The sequence below is a fragment of the Heteronotia binoei genome, chromosome 6, assembly GCF_032191835.1.
Source record: "Heteronotia binoei isolate CCM8104 ecotype False Entrance Well chromosome 6, APGP_CSIRO_Hbin_v1, whole genome shotgun sequence".
NCBI lineage: Eukaryota > Metazoa > Chordata > Lepidosauria > Squamata > Gekkonidae > Heteronotia > Heteronotia binoei.
The window spans coordinates 60606848-60624294 of record NC_083228.1 but is presented as its reverse complement, the minus strand read 5'-3'; the positions used below and the strand labels follow the sequence as shown (position 1 = coordinate 60624294).

The 17447-nt window shown below is 44.0% G+C and overlaps 1 protein-coding gene across 1 annotated transcript in view; it reads left to right on the top strand.

Annotated features, from left to right (window-relative positions):
- Positions 1-14326, top strand: part of LOC132573792 (pancreatic lipase-related protein 2-like) — a 35324-nt gene extending 20998 nt beyond the window's left edge. Inside the window, exons 9-13 of the mRNA XM_060241561.1 lie at positions 2187-2305; positions 2823-2952; positions 6698-6803; positions 12850-13017; positions 14215-14326. Of these exons, the coding sequence (XP_060097544.1) occupies positions 2187-2305; positions 2823-2952; positions 6698-6803; positions 12850-13017; positions 14215-14278 (587 nt within the window). The 3' untranslated portion in view covers positions 14279-14326. The remainder of the gene's footprint in view (positions 1-2186; positions 2306-2822; positions 2953-6697; positions 6804-12849; positions 13018-14214) is intronic.
- The last annotated feature ends 3121 nt before the right edge of the window (positions 14327-17447 follow it).

Below are 17447 nucleotides of genomic sequence, written 5' to 3'. Positions count from 1 at the left end.
AGAGCCAGAGTGGTGTAATGGTTACAGTGGTGGACTAGAATCTGGAAGACCCAGGTTCAAATCCTCACTCTTCCATGGGAAATTGCTAGGTGACCTTGGGCCAGTCATAATCAGACTCAGCCTAACCTACATTGGATGACTGTTTTAAGGATAAAACGAAGAACAAGTCAAGCTATTTTGTGTGCCCATTAGGAAGAACGGAGGAAGTAAATAAACCGTGTCTGCACTGCAGTTCTAAAAAGAAGAAAGAAACTTGCTGTTCACAACTTGGATCAAACCCAGTCAAATACTAGGAGGATTGGCAATTAAACTTCCCAGCAGTTCACTTGTGATACCAGGAGTTCTTCAGGCTCCACCTAGAGGGTGGTTACCATAGGCCTGGCTGCTTGCTACTGTTCAGCAGTGCCCTCCCCCCCATGACAACCAGGAGGAATGGGTTGGGGAGATGTTGCATTGTACATCAAAGAGGGACTAGAATCAAATAAGTTAGAAAACATCAGGAAAATTAATTCCCCAAACAGAAGTGACACAGGTAGAACTGCTGAGCCCTAAGGGTTACTTAAAAGTGGGGATATACTATCACCCTCCTGAACCCTTGAAGCTGGTCTTCAGATGGGAGAAGGAAATGGGAGAGATGACTAAAGCAGATGTTATTCTGTTGGGACACTTCAACTACCCTCACATTGACTGGGTAAATGTGTCATGCTGTATAAATGAGGTTCCTAGCCATCATAAATGACTGTGCACTTGAACAGTTGGTCACAGAGCCAACCAGGGAGTAGTGATCTTGGACTTGGTTCTGAGTGGGTCTGAAGACCTGGTGAGAGATGTAGAGGTTGTTGCACCAACTGGGAACAGTGCTATTAAATTCAGCATTCAGGTCAATAGAAAGTTACCCCCAAAGTCCAAAACCATAACATTTGCTTTCAAAAGGGGGACCTGGACAAAAATGACGAATAGTTAAAAGGAACCTGAAATGCAAACACAAGAGAATAAAATCCCTAGATGATGCTTGAAAGCTATCTAAAACCACACAAATTGAAGTCCAGATAGAATGAAAGTCTAGACCTTATTGGAGAAATTAAAAAACCAATAAGTGTCCCAGTCCTGATGGCATACACCCAAGAGCTCCTAGGGAACTCAAACAGGGGGTTGTTGATCTACTAACCTGTATGTGTATCCTCTCACTAAATTCATCTGCTGTAGGAGAAGACTGGGGAGTAACAAATGTTACACCAATTTTTAAAAAGGAACCACAGCAGAATTAGGAAATTACAGGCCAGTCAGCCCTAATGTCTGTGCCAGGAAAATTAGTAGAATCTGTAATCTAGGACAGAATTCTTAAACACACAGAAGAACAAAGTCTGCTGAGCAGAAACCAGCATGGGAAGTCCTGCTTCAACAGCCTTTTGGAGTTTTTTGAGAAAGTGAACAAGCATGTATTATCTATTATTTGCTAGCACTATACCTTTTTTTTTTTTAGATTGTCTCACCATAGGGTTTTCAAGGTAAGAGATGGTCAGAAGTGGTTTACCATTGCTGTCTTCTGCTCAGTACTAACCAGCATTAGCTGAAGTAGCACAGCAATTGTCTACAAAAGAGCCTCTACCAGTGTCACCTTCCACTAATGCTGCTGCCCAGTAACTACCCTCCAAGGATTCCTCTATCCCCATTACCATTGGAATTGTCTGTTCTCTTCTGCTGATGTGGCCACTGATCCCTGAACAGGGTTGATGCATCTTAGTCCGGTATCTTAGCTGTGGCCTTGAGTGACTGCTAGAAATTTAGACTCCTGAAAGAGTATAGACCCCTTGCTCTTAGCTTCACTGACTCACACATACCCCCTCACCACATTAAGGTGTGCATCCAAGAACTTGGCTGCTATCCTGAAATAATTTATGTAACACTGCAAGCACAACTAAGGTTCAACACTGCTAAAGAATCAGTATATTTAATTATTACTCTGAGATACAGAGTGGGCTGTTTGTTTTTCAAGCAGGAGGTTTCTAGCCCTCATTGTTGCATTGTAGAGGAAGGTTTCTACTAAAGGTTTAGCAGCTATAGAATGCTAGGATTCTTATAGACTGTCCTTTTGTTGTATTATGGATAAAGTTAAATGGAGTTCAAGGGCCAACTTTGCAGGAAAGCATTTGTTTTCACTGAGGCTTCTAGTTTTCTTTTGGCAGTTACTCGTGGTATTGGAATTTGCCACCACGCACGAAGTCATGTGTACTTCAGATACAGTATTCTCTGTCCTGATGGATTTATCGGCTATCCATGTGAATCATATGACTCTTTCAAGGAGGTAAGCTTGTCATTCTGCCCTGGTTAAAGTTTACAGAATCAGTTTAATTTGTGTGCTTATGGTGCAGGACTGATATTAAACTATTACATCCACTTTCACAGTTATAAAAAGAAAGTGTATATTAGCATACCTGTCCCCAGTCACTGAGTACAACCAGTTCTCAAACAATTTTGGAGTATATGCAAGGGCTTCCAGTGCAGAAAGTTATTGCCAGGCAGGCTTGAACTCTTATTGTTTTAATCAGGGCTTTTTAGTAGAAAAAGCCAAGCAGGAACTCATTTGCATATTAGGCCACACCCCCTGACAACAAGCAAGCCGGAACTGCGTTCCTGCTCAAAAAAGTCCCTGATTAAGGTTGCCAGCTGGACAGCCAACAGAACATGAATAATTATATCTGAACTTTGACGTTCAAGCCTTTGAGAAGGACAGCATTAAAAGTTTCATGAAACTATATGTTAAGAAATGTTAGAATAGAAAAATAAAATATTCCTTATTGACCAACATACTTTTCCCCTAGGGAAAATGCTTTCCATGCCCCAAAGAAGGCTGCCCCATGATGGGTTATTATGCTGACCGGTTCTATGATAAACTGAAGGATGACAATCCAAAGTTCTTTTTAAACACAGGACCCATGGAGCCATTTTACAGTGAGTCAAAAATTCGATTAATTTTTATGTACACGTGTGTGGATTGAACTGTAGTACAATTTTCTGATGGAAGACTGTTCTTTCAGAGATTCAATGCTACAGCTGCAGTTATGATAAGAAAAGTTATAGATGACTACTAACTTTCTGTGTGGAGAAATGGACTCATTTTCACCTGAAAGGGATTTGGAATTACACTTGAGTAAGGGGAGGGATATCCATACTGGGATACCTTTCTCACACTATGAACTACTGCCAAGGGATTTTGGAATAATGTGAGAGTGTGACTCAGATTCATGGCCAATATGATGTATGTTTTAAGTCTGAAACCTTGAATCTATGAGATTGTTAAAGATCACAGCAAACAAACATTTGTATGCCACTTCCCCATAATCTGCAGGAGGTAGTTGAGGGAAAAAAGGAATACAAATTAAAACAAAATGGTAATAATAATAAAATAACCCTACAGCATGAGAATATATAAAACCAGAAGCCAATAAAACAATCTGAGAAGCAGAGATGAAAGTCATAAAACAAAGAAGTAGATAGTGCATTGGTAAGAAGTACCTAAGCCTCCCCCCTGTATGGTTTTCCTAACCCAAAATGACTGCAGTGATGCTATTTGCTCCATTTAAGATTTCCATGTAAATGGGGTAAAGCTTGATTTCTTCAGTGAGCTAATAGCAATAATGTAAGAACTCTGCTGGATCAGGCTATTGTCCATCTAGTCCATTATCCTGTCTCAGAGTGGCCAATCAGTTCATCAGCCTCTTTGCCAATGAGGGCATAGAGGCTTAGGCCTTCTCCTGATACTGCCTCCTGGCTCTGGGATTCACAGTATTTGGGCGTCTGAATGAGGAGTAGGCTTCCCAGTCCCCAGGTCCCAGAGGGGGGTCCCTTGGTTTTACAGGCTTCCCCCCTCCCCCAGCCAGCTGGCTGGCGGGGGAAACCCCACCCCCATAGCCATCATGCACCTCCATGAACTATTCCCATAGGGAATGATGGGGAATTGATCTGCAGGTATCGGGGGCCCTGGGGGGGCTGTTTTTTTGAGTTAGGGGCACCAAATTTTCAGTATAGCATCTAGTGCCTCTCCCCAAAATACCTCCCAAGTTTCAAAAAGATTGGACCAGGGGGTCAAATTCTATGAGCCCCAAAAGAAGGTGCCCCTATCCTTCATTATTTCCTATAGAAGGAAGGCATTTAAAAAGATGTGCAGTCCCTTTAAATGTGATGGCCAGAACTCCCTTGAAGTTCAATTATGCTTGTCACACCCTTGCTCTTGGCTCCACCCCAATGTCTCCTGGCTCCACCCCCAAAGTCCCCAGATATTTCTTGAATTGGACTTGGCAACCCTAATGAGGAGGTTCCACTCAATCACCATGGCTAGTAGCAGGGGTGGTTTTGTAGGTGCAGGAGCTCCATAGATGCAGGAGCTCCATAGCGTATCTAATTTGAATATGCACCAGGATCTATGTGCGGTGGGGAGAGAACTCTCCACTGCATGCAGACCCTGGCTGGATGTTCAGGAACTGTGCTCCTGTGAGCTCCTGCTGAATTCAAGCCCTGGCTAGTAGCCATTGATAGACTTATCATCCATGAACCTATCTAATCCTCTTTTAACACTGTTTATTCCTGTGGCCATCACTACATCCTCTGGCAGCAAATTATACTTTTTAATCACTCTCTATGTAAAGTAGTTAGAATTCTCTGTCCCAGCAGCTAGCACTTTCCCTCAGGGTCAAGACGTTATTTTAGCTCTGACCTGGATAGCCCAGGCAAGCCTGATCTCATCAGATCTTGGGTTGACTCTGGCAAGTACTTGGATGGGAGATCTTCTTGGAACATCAGAGCCCAGAGGCAGGCTTTATTCAGCCACTTCTCTGAATATCCTCCATGCCTCCAGTAGGGGTGAGTCACCAGAGTTCGCCATGACTTCCAGGTGCACATAAAGAGATACTGTTATTCTAACCTGTTTTTGATCTGCAAGATTATTTTTACAGACCTACTGCATTATTATTTACACTGATGAGAACATGGCACATGGGGAAAAGGTGTTTTGGCTTCCACCATACCATTTTTCCAACTGGAAATGGCCCCATGGGGTCTGTGTGCCTATTAGAGACTCCACATAAACTGAGTCGGTATGCAAATATTCCCCCAAACAATGCAAAGGGATATTTCAGGATGGGAAAATGATATGGGAGGAAAGATTTAAGCACCTTTCCCCTGCATGCTATGGTTCCAATCCAAAAAAGGCTCACATGTGAGGCAAAGAACATATCTATTGATTTGACCTGGGAACATAACCGGGAAAATATATTGTATAGTAAAGCTCTTGGATGGTTATAGTTCACAAAACATACATGTAGGAGTATAGCTGCTTGAAAAAAAGATAGTATCTCCAATGTGGCAAGAGGAATATATAATGTTAATACATAAAGAGGACAGTGATGCATCATTACCACAGTCTTACAGACCTATTTCTCTGCTAAACACAGACTACAAAATTTTTGCCACAATGACGGCAGAAAGATTACAAAAATTTATACAAAATTTAATGCACTCCGATCAAACAGGTTTTGTACCAGAGGCCCATGAAAGATAAAATACAATTCATAATAGATGCAATCGAATTTGTGAATGAGAAAGAAAGCAGCATTTCTATTCAAGATGCAGAAAAATCATTCGACAATTTAACATGGCCTTTCTTACAGAATGTTCTACAAAATATGGGCTATGGCCTTGCATTCTTGAACTGGATGCATGGAATATACTCAAACCAACAAGCAAAGATTTTAATTAATGGGAAACAAACAGAAGCAATTTCAATTGAAAAAAAGAACACATTAGGAATGTCCCTTATCCACTTTATTATTCATAGCAATAGAGATTTTAGCTATAAAGACCAGACAATATGACAGAATTAAAGGAATAAAAGTGGATGAAAAGTTATGCAGATGATGTGATTCTAACAATCTTGATTCCCTAAAAACGATTACAATATGTAACTGAATATGTCAAAGAATTCCGATCCCTTTCAAGCTATAAAATTAACAGAAAAAAACAAAAATGATAATTAAATTATTCATTAATTTAATTATTCATTAATTTAAATTATTCATTAATTATCAAAAATGATAATTAATGAATACGCAGAAGTGGTGAAAATATGTATTCTGAACATAGTGAAATGAAGAAACTAATGATATATCAAAAGAGATTAGTTATGAAGTTTGAAATTTTATCTTAAATATTGAATACAATCAGACCGCAACAGAAGCAAGAACTATTGTATTTTATAGATAATACCTAAATAAATATAGATATATAGATAATACCTAAAAATTAAAATTAAGTGGAAATAAGAGGAAATATTTTCTGTTGTATAAATTTTGTACTACATGACTGTCTTCAACAAACACAATTATGTTGCATAACCACTTTCTTTCCCTCTTCTGTATCCCTGCTGTCTTTCTAAATTAAAAAAATAATAAAAAGTACATCCACTTCTTCCCAACCTATCAGTTTTAACATAACATAGTAGCTAATAAACTTGACTTATTTTCCCACCCATTTCTAACTGTTGCATTTGTTATTCTATCTAACCACTAAATTTATTTCCTCGTGCATTTTTTTTTTTGGGGGGGGGGAATTAAATTTTTTAAGCAACATATATAAAAATGAAAAACAGAAGACATAAGAAATAAAGCAAGAAACATGATTTCCTCATGTATTTTTGATGTAGGTTGGAGATATAAAATCTCTCTCAAGCTATCTGGAGCTGCAAGGGGAGATATTAACATAATTTTTCATGGTAAAGAGGGAAACACAAAGGAATACCCAATTGCAAGGTATGTATGCTTATACTACAGTGAAAAAAATGGTTTTGTAGTTTTACTATTTAAGTATAACTACAGCCAATTAATGGTTAATAAGCAAATTGATCAGTAAACATTCTACAGGTGTTCCACGAGACAACATTTTCATTTCTATGTTGCAATATGTTCATTTTATTTTAAATGCACTTACAAGTGTGATAGCTTAGAGAGAAGAGTGCAATGATTCCTCTTTTGTGGAGCTATGTATGCTTCCAACCCACTTTCAATGGTGGGAGCTCATCTGTGCATAGAAGCAGGGCTGGCCTGTCCACTAGACAGGCCCTGTTACTCCTGTGTCTACCCACTGTGTAGCCATAGGGAGCCCGTCTTTCCCTGTCTTCCTCTGGGGCAGCAGGACAGAGGTGGGCTTGGCCCTCTTCTCTCTGCCTTGCCAGGGGGCAAGGAGGATGGGCAGAAGCTTCCTACCTCCCCTCATGACCTCGCCTCGGTGTGTGTGGCGGAAGGGTTGAGGAGGGCAGGCAGCAGCTTCTCACCACACAGCAGTCATTTCCCAATGCACAGGTGAGGGGGCAGGTACCTGGGCTGGCCCAGCAAAGAAGGCATGAAGATCTGCTTCCTCTATTGGAAACAAGCTGGCAGCCTTTGCAGTTAGGATCTCTCTCTCTCAGCTTGACTTCGCGAATGAAGATTTAAGAAGGGTGCAGTAGTCCACATCTGCTGCAGGCCCGCTGGTGGCTGACAAGACCAATGCGGGACAGGCAGATCCGGCCACAGTGGCTGCAGGGAAAAGTCTGATTTGGGGTTGGTGCTGTAGCAGTGCGATTCTTCCTCAGTCTCCTTTTGTCCTCAAGACCAGCTATGCGTGTGTTCTCAAAGGAAGAGACAGCCTGGTGGATGGTGTGCCTCCATGCTTTGCGATCTGAGGCTAGGTCAGACTACTGGTGATGGTTGATGCGACAGGTGCCAAGGGATTTCTTCAAGGAGTCCTTGTACCTCTTCTTTGGTGCCCCTCTATTTCGATGGCCAGTGGAAAGTTCGCCATACAGAGCAATCTTGGGAAGGTGGTGGTTTTCCATCCTAGAAATATGCCCTGCCCAGTGCAGCTGCGTCTTCAACAGCAGTGCCTCGATGCTTGTAACCTCCGCCCTCTTGAGGACTTCAGTGTTGGTCACAAAGTCACTCCAGTGGATGTTGAGGATGGTGCGAAGGCAGCGCTGATGAAAGCGCTCAAGGAGTCGCAGGTGATGATGGTATAAAACCCACGATTCGGAGCCATAGATGAGGGTTGTCATCACAACCGCTTTGTAAACATTGATCTTTGTGCCTTTTTTCAGATGCTTGTTGCTCCACACTCTTTTGTGCAGTCGGCCAAATGCACGGTTTGCCTTTGCAGGCCTGTTGTCGATCTCCTTGTCGATCTTGGCATCTGAGGAGATGATGCACCCCAGGTAGCTGAACTGCTGGACTGTCTTCAGAACTGATTCACCCACAGTGATGAAGGGAGGGTGATAATCTTCCTGGGGTGCAGGCTGGTGGAGAACTTCTGTCTTCTTCAGACTAACTTCTAGGCCAAATAGCTTGGCAGCCTCTGCAAAGCAGGACGTCATATGCTGCAGAGCTGATACCGAGTGGGAGACGAGTGCAGCATCATCAGCAAACAGTAGCTCGCGGATAAGTTTTTCCATTGTCTTGGAGTGAGCCTTTAGTCGCCTCAGATTGAACAGGCTGCCATCGGTGCAATAGCGAATGTAGACACCATCGTCATCATCTAGATCTACTGCGGCTCTTTGAAGCATCATGCTAAAGAAGATCGTAAAGAGAGTTGGCGCGAGAACGCAGCCTTGCTTTACACCTGTGCCTATTGGGAAGGGCTCCGAGAGGTCGTTGCAGTGTCTGACTTGGCCTCGCTGGTCTTCATGTAGCTGGATGATCATGCTGAGGAACCTTGGGGGACATCCTAAACATTCCAAGATTTGCCACAGGCCTTTCCTGCTAACAGTATCGAAAGCTTTGGTAAGGTCGACAAAAGTCACATATAGACCCTTGTTCTGTTCCCTGCATTTCTCTTGGAGCTGCCTGAGAACAAATACCATGTCGGTGGTGCTCCTGTTAGCTCTGAAGCTGCACTGGCTCTCTGGGAGGAGTTCTTCTGCAATGGTGGGCACCAGTCTGTTCAGGAGTATTCTGGCAAGGATTTTGCCTGCGATGGAGAGCAGGGTTATCCCCCGGTAGTTGGAGCAGTCTGACTTTTCCCCTTTATTCTTGTGTAGAGTGATGATGATTGCATCGCAAAAGTCCCGTGGTAGTTTGCCTTGTTCCCAGCAGGTGACAAGTACTTTGTGAAGTGTGCTGTGTAGTACTGTGCCCCCATGCTTCCAGATCTCTGGTGGGATTCCATCAACTCCCACTGCCTTGCCACTTTTCAGTTGCTTGATGGCTTTAACAGTCTCTTCTAGGGTGGGGATCTCATCCAACTCTGTTTTCACTGGTTGAAGTGGGGTGAGGTGGATTGCTGAATCTACAACTACGCCGTTGGCACTGAAGAGAACCTGAAAATACTCCGACCACCGGTTCAGTATGGATGCCTTGTCTGTGAGGAGCACTTGGCCGTCTGCACTACACAAGGGACTCTGAGCCTGATATGATGGGCCATATACTGCCTTCAGGGCTTCGTAGAACCCTCTTAAATCACCAGTGTCTGCACACAGCTGGGTTCTCTCTGCAAGCTTGGTCCACCACTCGTTCTGAATGTCTCGAAGCTTGTGCTGGAGGTTGCTACATGCAGCGCGAAAGATTGCTTTTTTCCCGGGACAGGAGGGCTGAGCAAGATGTGCTTGGTAGGCAGATCTCTTTTTCGCTAGTAATTCTTGGATCTCTTGATTGTTCTCATCAAACCAGTCCTTGTTCTTCCTTGTGGAGAACCCGAGGACTTCTTCAGAGATCGACAGGATGGTAGTTTTTAGGTGTTCCCAGAGTGCTTCTGGAGAAAGGTCTGTGGGGCAACTCAATTCTTGACTGGAGTTTTGCCTGGAAGGCAGCTTTAACTTCGGCTGACTGAAGGCTGCCAACCTGAAGCTTCCTCCGAGGGATACCTCCTCTCCTGGGTGTGGGTTTAAAGTAAAGACGGAGATTGCAGCGTACAAGACGATGATCCGTATGACATTCCGCACTGGGCATTACTCGGGTGTGTAAGACATCTCGAAGGTCTCTCTGGCGCACCAGAATGTAGTCGATAAGGTGCCAGTGCTTGGACCGTAGGTGCATCCAGGTTGTCTTCAGGCTGTTCTTCTGCTGAAAGATAGTGTTGGTGATGGTGAGCTGGTGCTCCATGCAGAATTCTAGCAGGAGGCGCCCATTATCATTGCAGTTGCCAATGCCGTGTTTGCCAAGTACTCCTTTCCAGGCTTCCGAGTCTTTACCTACTCTGGCATTGAAGTCGCCAAGGATGATCACCTTGTCCTCTGTAGGGGTCTTCCGTACGAGGTTGCGTAGATCAGCATAGAACTTGTTCAGCATAGAACTGCTTGAAGCGTTGGGGCACACACACTGAAGAGTGTTGCATGTTGGTTGTTTTGAAGTGGGAGGCGCATGGACATGATGCGGTCTGAGTGACCTGTTGGCAGGTTTTCGAGTTTGGAGGCAATGGAGTTCCTGACCATGAAGCCAACGCCAGAAAGGCGGCTCTCAGCCTTTGACTTACCCGACCAGTAGAGGGTATAGCCAGCACCATGTTCTTGAAGACTACCTTCCTCAGGGAAATGGACCTCACTGAGAGCTGCTATGTCAATATTCAACCTGAGAAGTTCGTGGGCAACTAGAGCAGAGCGTCGTTCAGGGCGACCACCGTCTACTGTTTCAAGCATGGTTCTGATATTCCAACACGCAAGCTTTAGTCTTTGCACACTTTGTGAGGCAGGTGCATGCCTTTTCTTTGTTGTTATTTTTTGACTGCAAGTAAGGATGCCCGTTGACCGCGGCTAGCCAACTGGGGTGGGGAAGACGAGCTTTGTTTAGGCCACCTTTTCTAGCCCCCTCTCTGTGCGGAGCAAGCAGTGCTGTCCCTAGATAAGGCTGCTTGGTCGTTCAGGGTGCTGCCAAAAAATGCTTTCGTCTCCGGGTCAGCATCAGGTGACCAATACCCTGAACCGCCTACATGCAGGATCGGGACTGCGGCTTCCAGTGGCATCTTCCACCTGCCGTTTCGCCCCTTGCCCATCGCTGCAGGACTTGGTGTGTTGTGGTTTGTGGATGTGGATATGCCCTTCAGGCCTGCGCAGAGGAATTTTTAGGTGAAGCACAGTGTGCGCGGTACTGGCTCCACCCTTTCACCTTGGGGTCATCTGCCATGGCCCAGTAAGCCGGGACGCCGGCAGCGAGTCCTCCAGGTGGTAGGTGTTACATTAACGAGCTCTATCTGCCCGGGTTTGATGTTAAGAGTTTTCCTTCTCTTGGCTGGCGAGGTTGGTGAGCCAAGCCTGCCCATCCGGTTATACCGCCGGACATTCGGTCGCACCATGACGTGGCAAACTCTGTGAGAAATGGGGGGAACCAGCGGGAAGGTGTTGCCACAGATGCAGTAATGCAGTAGAGGCCATTGCAGTGACCATCTGCCAGGCATAGCCTACACCGGGAGAGGAGAGACTATGTATTGCGCATACACTTTCCCTGGGGGGGCAGGATACCCAAGAGGGAGCCCACCCCTCCCCCCCAGTTAGGATCAGAATGCATGAAAAAGAAGGAAATCAGTTGTTGTTGTTGTTTTTTTAAAAAAAATCAGGATCAAATCTGATTTATAATGTATTAAAATACTTAAAAATTAGCTGCCAAACAAAAAGGAGACTCCCCTCCCCAAGTTGGATTTTTACCACATGCTTCTCCAATTCCCGTCTTAAACTGTAAAATCTAGGGCTATAAAACTGGGCCCTGTCTCCATAGTGGTGTCCCAGAAAGGCCTGATTCTGTAATACACAAAAATATGGAAGGTATTACCATACTTTGTAGAAGAAACCAGTTTGTGTTGGTAGAGAGAATGATAATGAAGACACTTTTAATTAGACTCAGAAAGTAATTATTTAAAATCGGGATGACTTTAATTATCTGTTCTTCGAAAGTGCTGGCTTCTTTCCTTAGATAAAGCCTCATTATATAATCCCTCTGAAGAGAAAAAGAGTTGCACTGTATCCATATTAGCAGCTACTGGAATTGCTATGGTACAGAAGCAGCTTCTAATTTTCCTTGCAGATGAACACAGGCGCAAATAGGATCTATTAAAGGACAAAGGCGATTGAGTCTTGTGATATTTTAACAGCTAATAAATGTATTGTGTCATGAACTTGCACAACTTGTACCCTATTTCATCAGATGCACAAAATGGCCAAAATGCTTGGTCAATTATGTACAGAAGAAACAACAATATTCTGCAGTGGCCTAAATTACAGCCAGCCACAGGAGAAACCATATTAGAACTAACTGGAGTTCAAGTTGAAGAATCTCTAGATTATATACTTGCTTAAATTAATAAAATGCAATCACAGTACATTGTGGCCTACCATTTTCAGCCTCAATATTCCCTTTTAGTCCCTTATCTGCAACATGGTATGTACATACCCCTTTCTCTCTCTTATCCTTTTCCATTCTCCTCCCCCTTCCAATCTTCTCATTCTCCTAAAAACTGCCCTAAACAGAAACAGAAATAAGAGTGTGCTCTGCAAAGAGGAAACTGATGGTACAATGTTCAATATAATTGCTCAATAATATACAAGAACAAAAGAGAAGAACGATGCTCTGCAAACTATTGCAATGGAATTCTAATGGAATAATCAATAAATCTGTAGATGTTTACAGTAGACTTTACAGTAGTTGGAAGCCTTGTGCATAATGCAACAGATTTAGCAGATGTCCTTGAAGAAGTCACACAGCCTCCAAAGTCCATCCAACTTGAAATGCAAATAACACAAAAGAACAACAACTTTATACATTAATTGAAATAATGACTCAGATGCACAAAAAGAGCTGTATTGATAATCTGTAATTACTTTCCTTATTTATCCATTTACAGTGGCCGCCTTCAGCATGGACGGATATATTCAAAGTTCATTGATACAGAAATTAATCTTGCAAATGTGACAAGAGTTGAGTTTCTTTGGTATAAGTGGTTCTTTACTCTATTTTGGACTAAGCTGGGAGCAGAAAGAGTCACCCTAATTCGTGGTCAGGATGGGCATGAGTAAGTACAATTATTGTATGACACATATGCATTAATTCAGTTGATGGGTGGTGGGAGGATGGAACATCCATGCCTTAACAGTCAGTATGTACACCCAAAGAATGGGATTTCAAAGGCAACAATGAGAGTTCTGCACATTCATTGTGGTGCTTTGCCTAGTGCCACCACATATAGCCTGTGTTATACCTGTGACAGACTCTGGCATTGGGCTGGAGTCCAAGGCTGTCTCCTTTCCAGGGTACCTTTAATAGGGCTTGCCCTAGGAGAAAAACTTCACAAAAGAATAACTGTCCCCTGGTTGCTTTAACTGAGGTCTGGCCTTCCTCCCTGACTATCCCAGGGTACACATTATAAAGGACTGCCTGGGGGTGGGACAACTCTGGCCTAACTCACTCCCTGAGTCCTGGGGGATGGGCCTATGGGAGTGGTGGATTTTAGGCCTAATGGGCAACCACCTGCCTGGGATCCCATTCCCCCTGCTCCTCTCCCATAGGAAGCCTTATCAGGCTTCTTCTCTGGTCCCTGCCAGCTTAAGGTCAGTGTAGCCTTTTTCCCACCCCAGTCTTCCAAATAAACCTTTCTGACTCCCACAACAGATGAGGAACAGGCCATTACTTGTGATGGGTTCTGCTGTTCCTCTGCCATCCTTGTTGCCTCATGCCTCCCCTGCTGACCCTTGGAGATCACAGCTGCTGGCTGGCCCCTGATCTGCCTAGTATCTCTGAGCATTGTGGGGAGCTGGTGCAGCATCACGTTGGGCTTCTGTGGTCCTCCCTGGATGGTTCCCTTGGTACGGTCTGGAGGCCTCCATCTCCTCTGAGGTAAGTGTGAGGGTGGAAGATCTGACCCCAGACAACCCAAGCAAGCATTCCTGTAACTAGAGGAACAGCTTCTGTTGCAGCTGTCTGGGGAAGTTCCAGATGAGGAAGATTAGGAAATCCCAAAATACAGAAGTGTTTGCACATGCCAGAATCTCTTCAATATATATTTACTATCCTTTTAATACTTGGCTGTTCAACTGGAACTCTTTTTTAGACCACAGCTTTGAATCAGGAACTACACTAACATAGCTAATTTCTCTGGATCTATTTAATCCTATGGTCATGTCTTGCAGCCTCTGATCCTTCTGAAGACTCAGCAAACAATGAGAGAGGGGCATACAGCACAGCAATGAGTGTGACATTTTTCCCCTTACAGGTCTCACTTTTGTGGATATGAGAAAGTACAATATAAAGTTCCTCAAACTCTTACACCTTGTTGACTGCCCACCTCCACCTGGCAAAAGAGAAGGATGATCATATATAAACTGAATAGTAAAGAACAGCTTTCTTCACTTGGCTACTGAAACAGCTACAAGTTTTGAAACATGGCTGTTCAAAGCAAATATTTGTATGTTTTCCTCATTATTTCAACTCTGTGCAAAATCAGTGCAGCTGTTTTAAAGTGAGAAATCAGTATTAAATAGACTAATGTCTTTTTGCTTTGTAAATACAAGGGAGTAGATATCAGAATATGGATTCTTGATATTTGCACTGGGGCTCTCTGTATGTTAAGCAACAAATTATTTGAACTTAAGAACATAAAAAGAGCTCTGCTGGATCAGACCGATGGTCCATCTACACCAGCATCCTGTCTCAGACAGTGGTCAACCAATTCGAGGGGAAAGAGGCCAAGGCCATCCCTGGCTGTTGCCTCCTGGCTCTGAAATTCAGAGATTTCGATAATTTTATAAAGCTTTCTCATGTCCTCCCATAGTTGTCTCTCTTCCAAATGTAAAAGTCTCAGACTCTTCAGCCTTTCCTCATAGGGAAGGTGCTCTAACCCCTTAATCATCTTGGTTGGCCTCCTCTATACTTTCTCGAGCTCTGCAATGTTTTTTTCTGAAATACAATGACCAGAACTGTACACAGTATTCCAAATGAGGCTTTATCATAGATCCATACAGGGGCATTACAATGTCAGCTATTTTATTCTCAATGCTTTTTATAAGAATTCCTAACAAAGTTTGCCTTTTTCACCACTGCACACTGGGATGACAATTTCATTGAGCTATCCACAATGATCTCAAGATCCTTTCCCCTCTCAGTTTCAGCAAGTTCAGACCTCATTTGCCTATAAAACTTCCACAGCTATGAAGGACGTAGGCTACCAGAACTCATTCTTATTCCAGGAATGGGTCCAGACAGATTAATAGGAAATGGAGAACACAGCCAAAAGACTCATGAACTGTCTCAAAGAGAGGACTCCAAAAAAGTGAAAAGAGCTGCAAAAAGGTTGAGAATGGAATTGTCTTGAAACATCAAATATTTCTGTTCCCACTGACATCATTTTCAATTCCACCGAGAAGGACCTGATAGGATTAGAACAATACTCAATAATGGGCACAAAATGGCTATGAGAACTATAATAAAGAAATGTCAGCATGGATTAAAATGTGACTCCGCACTTTCTTTTATCTGTTCAGAATTTGTTTCAGATCTCAGAACCTTTTAGTAATAATTCTCTTGTCATGGTGGCAAATCTGGCCATCCTGCTGGTTGGGGCTCGGTGGAACTGGGTATCAGTTGGCCCATCAAACTATCAATCAAGAATACTCGTGTGCCATTAGTTGATTCCGCTCCTCTCTCCCACCCGAGTGGCTGTTGCATGCCAAGAAAGCTGCTTCTGTCAGTAAAACGCAACCAACCTAAGTTCTGGCAGTTACTGTGGGAACACACTATTGGCGGTCACATGTTGGTCACCATCTCGGGCCTCCCATTGGCTGACTCCCCTGCCCCCACCTACTACAGGCCCAGGAATGTTGGACACACTGCCAAAGATGGTCTTACCTCAGAGACAGCCAAATCTCCAACACTTCTCTGTGTCTTCTCTGTCAACCAGCCTCAGAAAGGGCTGCAGAGCTACTGCAGCCTCACAAAAGACCTCCCAGCACACACAGAATCCATGGGCCACAGAAATAGCCAGGGAGGCCAGGGATCACTGGGAGTGTTTTTTTTAGAGCCCATGGCTGTCCAGTGGGAAGTGCTAGCCAAAGGCTGTTGCTAGGCAACCCAGGCTGCTTTTATCAGGAAAGGGAGAAGCTTCAGAGGAATATAATGCCATACAGTCCACCCTCCAAATCAGTTATCTTCTCTGGGCTTGGAGGAGAGATCTGTTGTCTGGAGTCCAGATGGCAGAGATCACCTGCCTTAAGGTGGTGATGGGGAATGATGCCTTCACTTGGGTGGGTGGGAAGACAGCATGGGTAGGGGGCACTCTCCCACAGGCCTTTAGTGATACCTTTCCAGGTTGGTGGGAAATCCCTGGAGATTCTGTGGTGGAGTTTGAGGAGGGCATAGGAGTGGGATCTGCCAGACCCAGCTTCTTGCTGTGGAAGCTAACTGGGTGATTTCAGAGCAGTCAGACTTTCAGTCTAACCTACCTCACAGGGGGGAGAGGAGAATGATGTAAACTGTTCCCCCCAATACTGTGGAGAAAGATTGTGTTTTTCCTTTGCAGAGGCTGCAGGGAGGGAGAAGGCAATGGAAAGTGGAAAGCTGAAAACAGAGGGGCAGATAAAGGGAAAGAGATAGAGTTGCTGACTCCAGGTTGGGAAATTCCTGGATATTTAAGGGGTGGGACCTGGAGAGGGTGGGGTTTGAGGAGGAATGAGACCTCAGACAAGTACAATGCCATTTCCTCCTAGAGAACCACTGTTGCCAACCTTCAGGTGAGGGCTGGAGATCAAAATTACAACTGCTCTCCAGATGGCAGAGAGCAGCTCGCCTTGAGGTGTGTGTGGGGGAGTGAATGCTTTCACTTGGGTGGGTGGGAAGACAGCAGAGCCTCCTTCTAGAGCCTGTTGTATTTTTCTTCAGAACGGGCCTTACTCCTAATATATGTATAAAGGTCTAGAAATTGTTTCAGACGTCAAAAAAAGTTCATTACAGAATACGATACAAATTCATTTCCATTTTAGGATTTTATCAACTTGAAAACATAAGTTTGAAAGGTTCTTCATATTGTAGCTGTGCAAAGGAAAGCGTGAATTGTCGATCTGTTAGAGTTCAAGGACAGAGAAAGAAAAGATCAATTGCTTCTCTACACAGCAAAAGTTCAGAACATGATAATATTTTGCTTGCTTGCATCATCTGATCAATAAACAGAGACAGTATAGATATTAAACACTGGCCTAGGAAGAGAGAGAACGAAAGAGAGAGAGAGAGCTAAATTGAGACCATAAGAATGGCTGGAAGAGGGGTAGCAAGAGAAGGCTGTGTGAAGCAGCTGTGGGAAAGGGAGAAGCCATGGGGCAGGGAGCCGGCAGCCTGCAAGGATTCTTTCTCCTCAATCAGCAGCAAGTGGGAAGGCCATGGGGATGGGGCACTAAATGCCCCCCCCCCAAAAAAAATGAAAGAGTATGGTCCATAAAGACCATAAGGAATAACTAA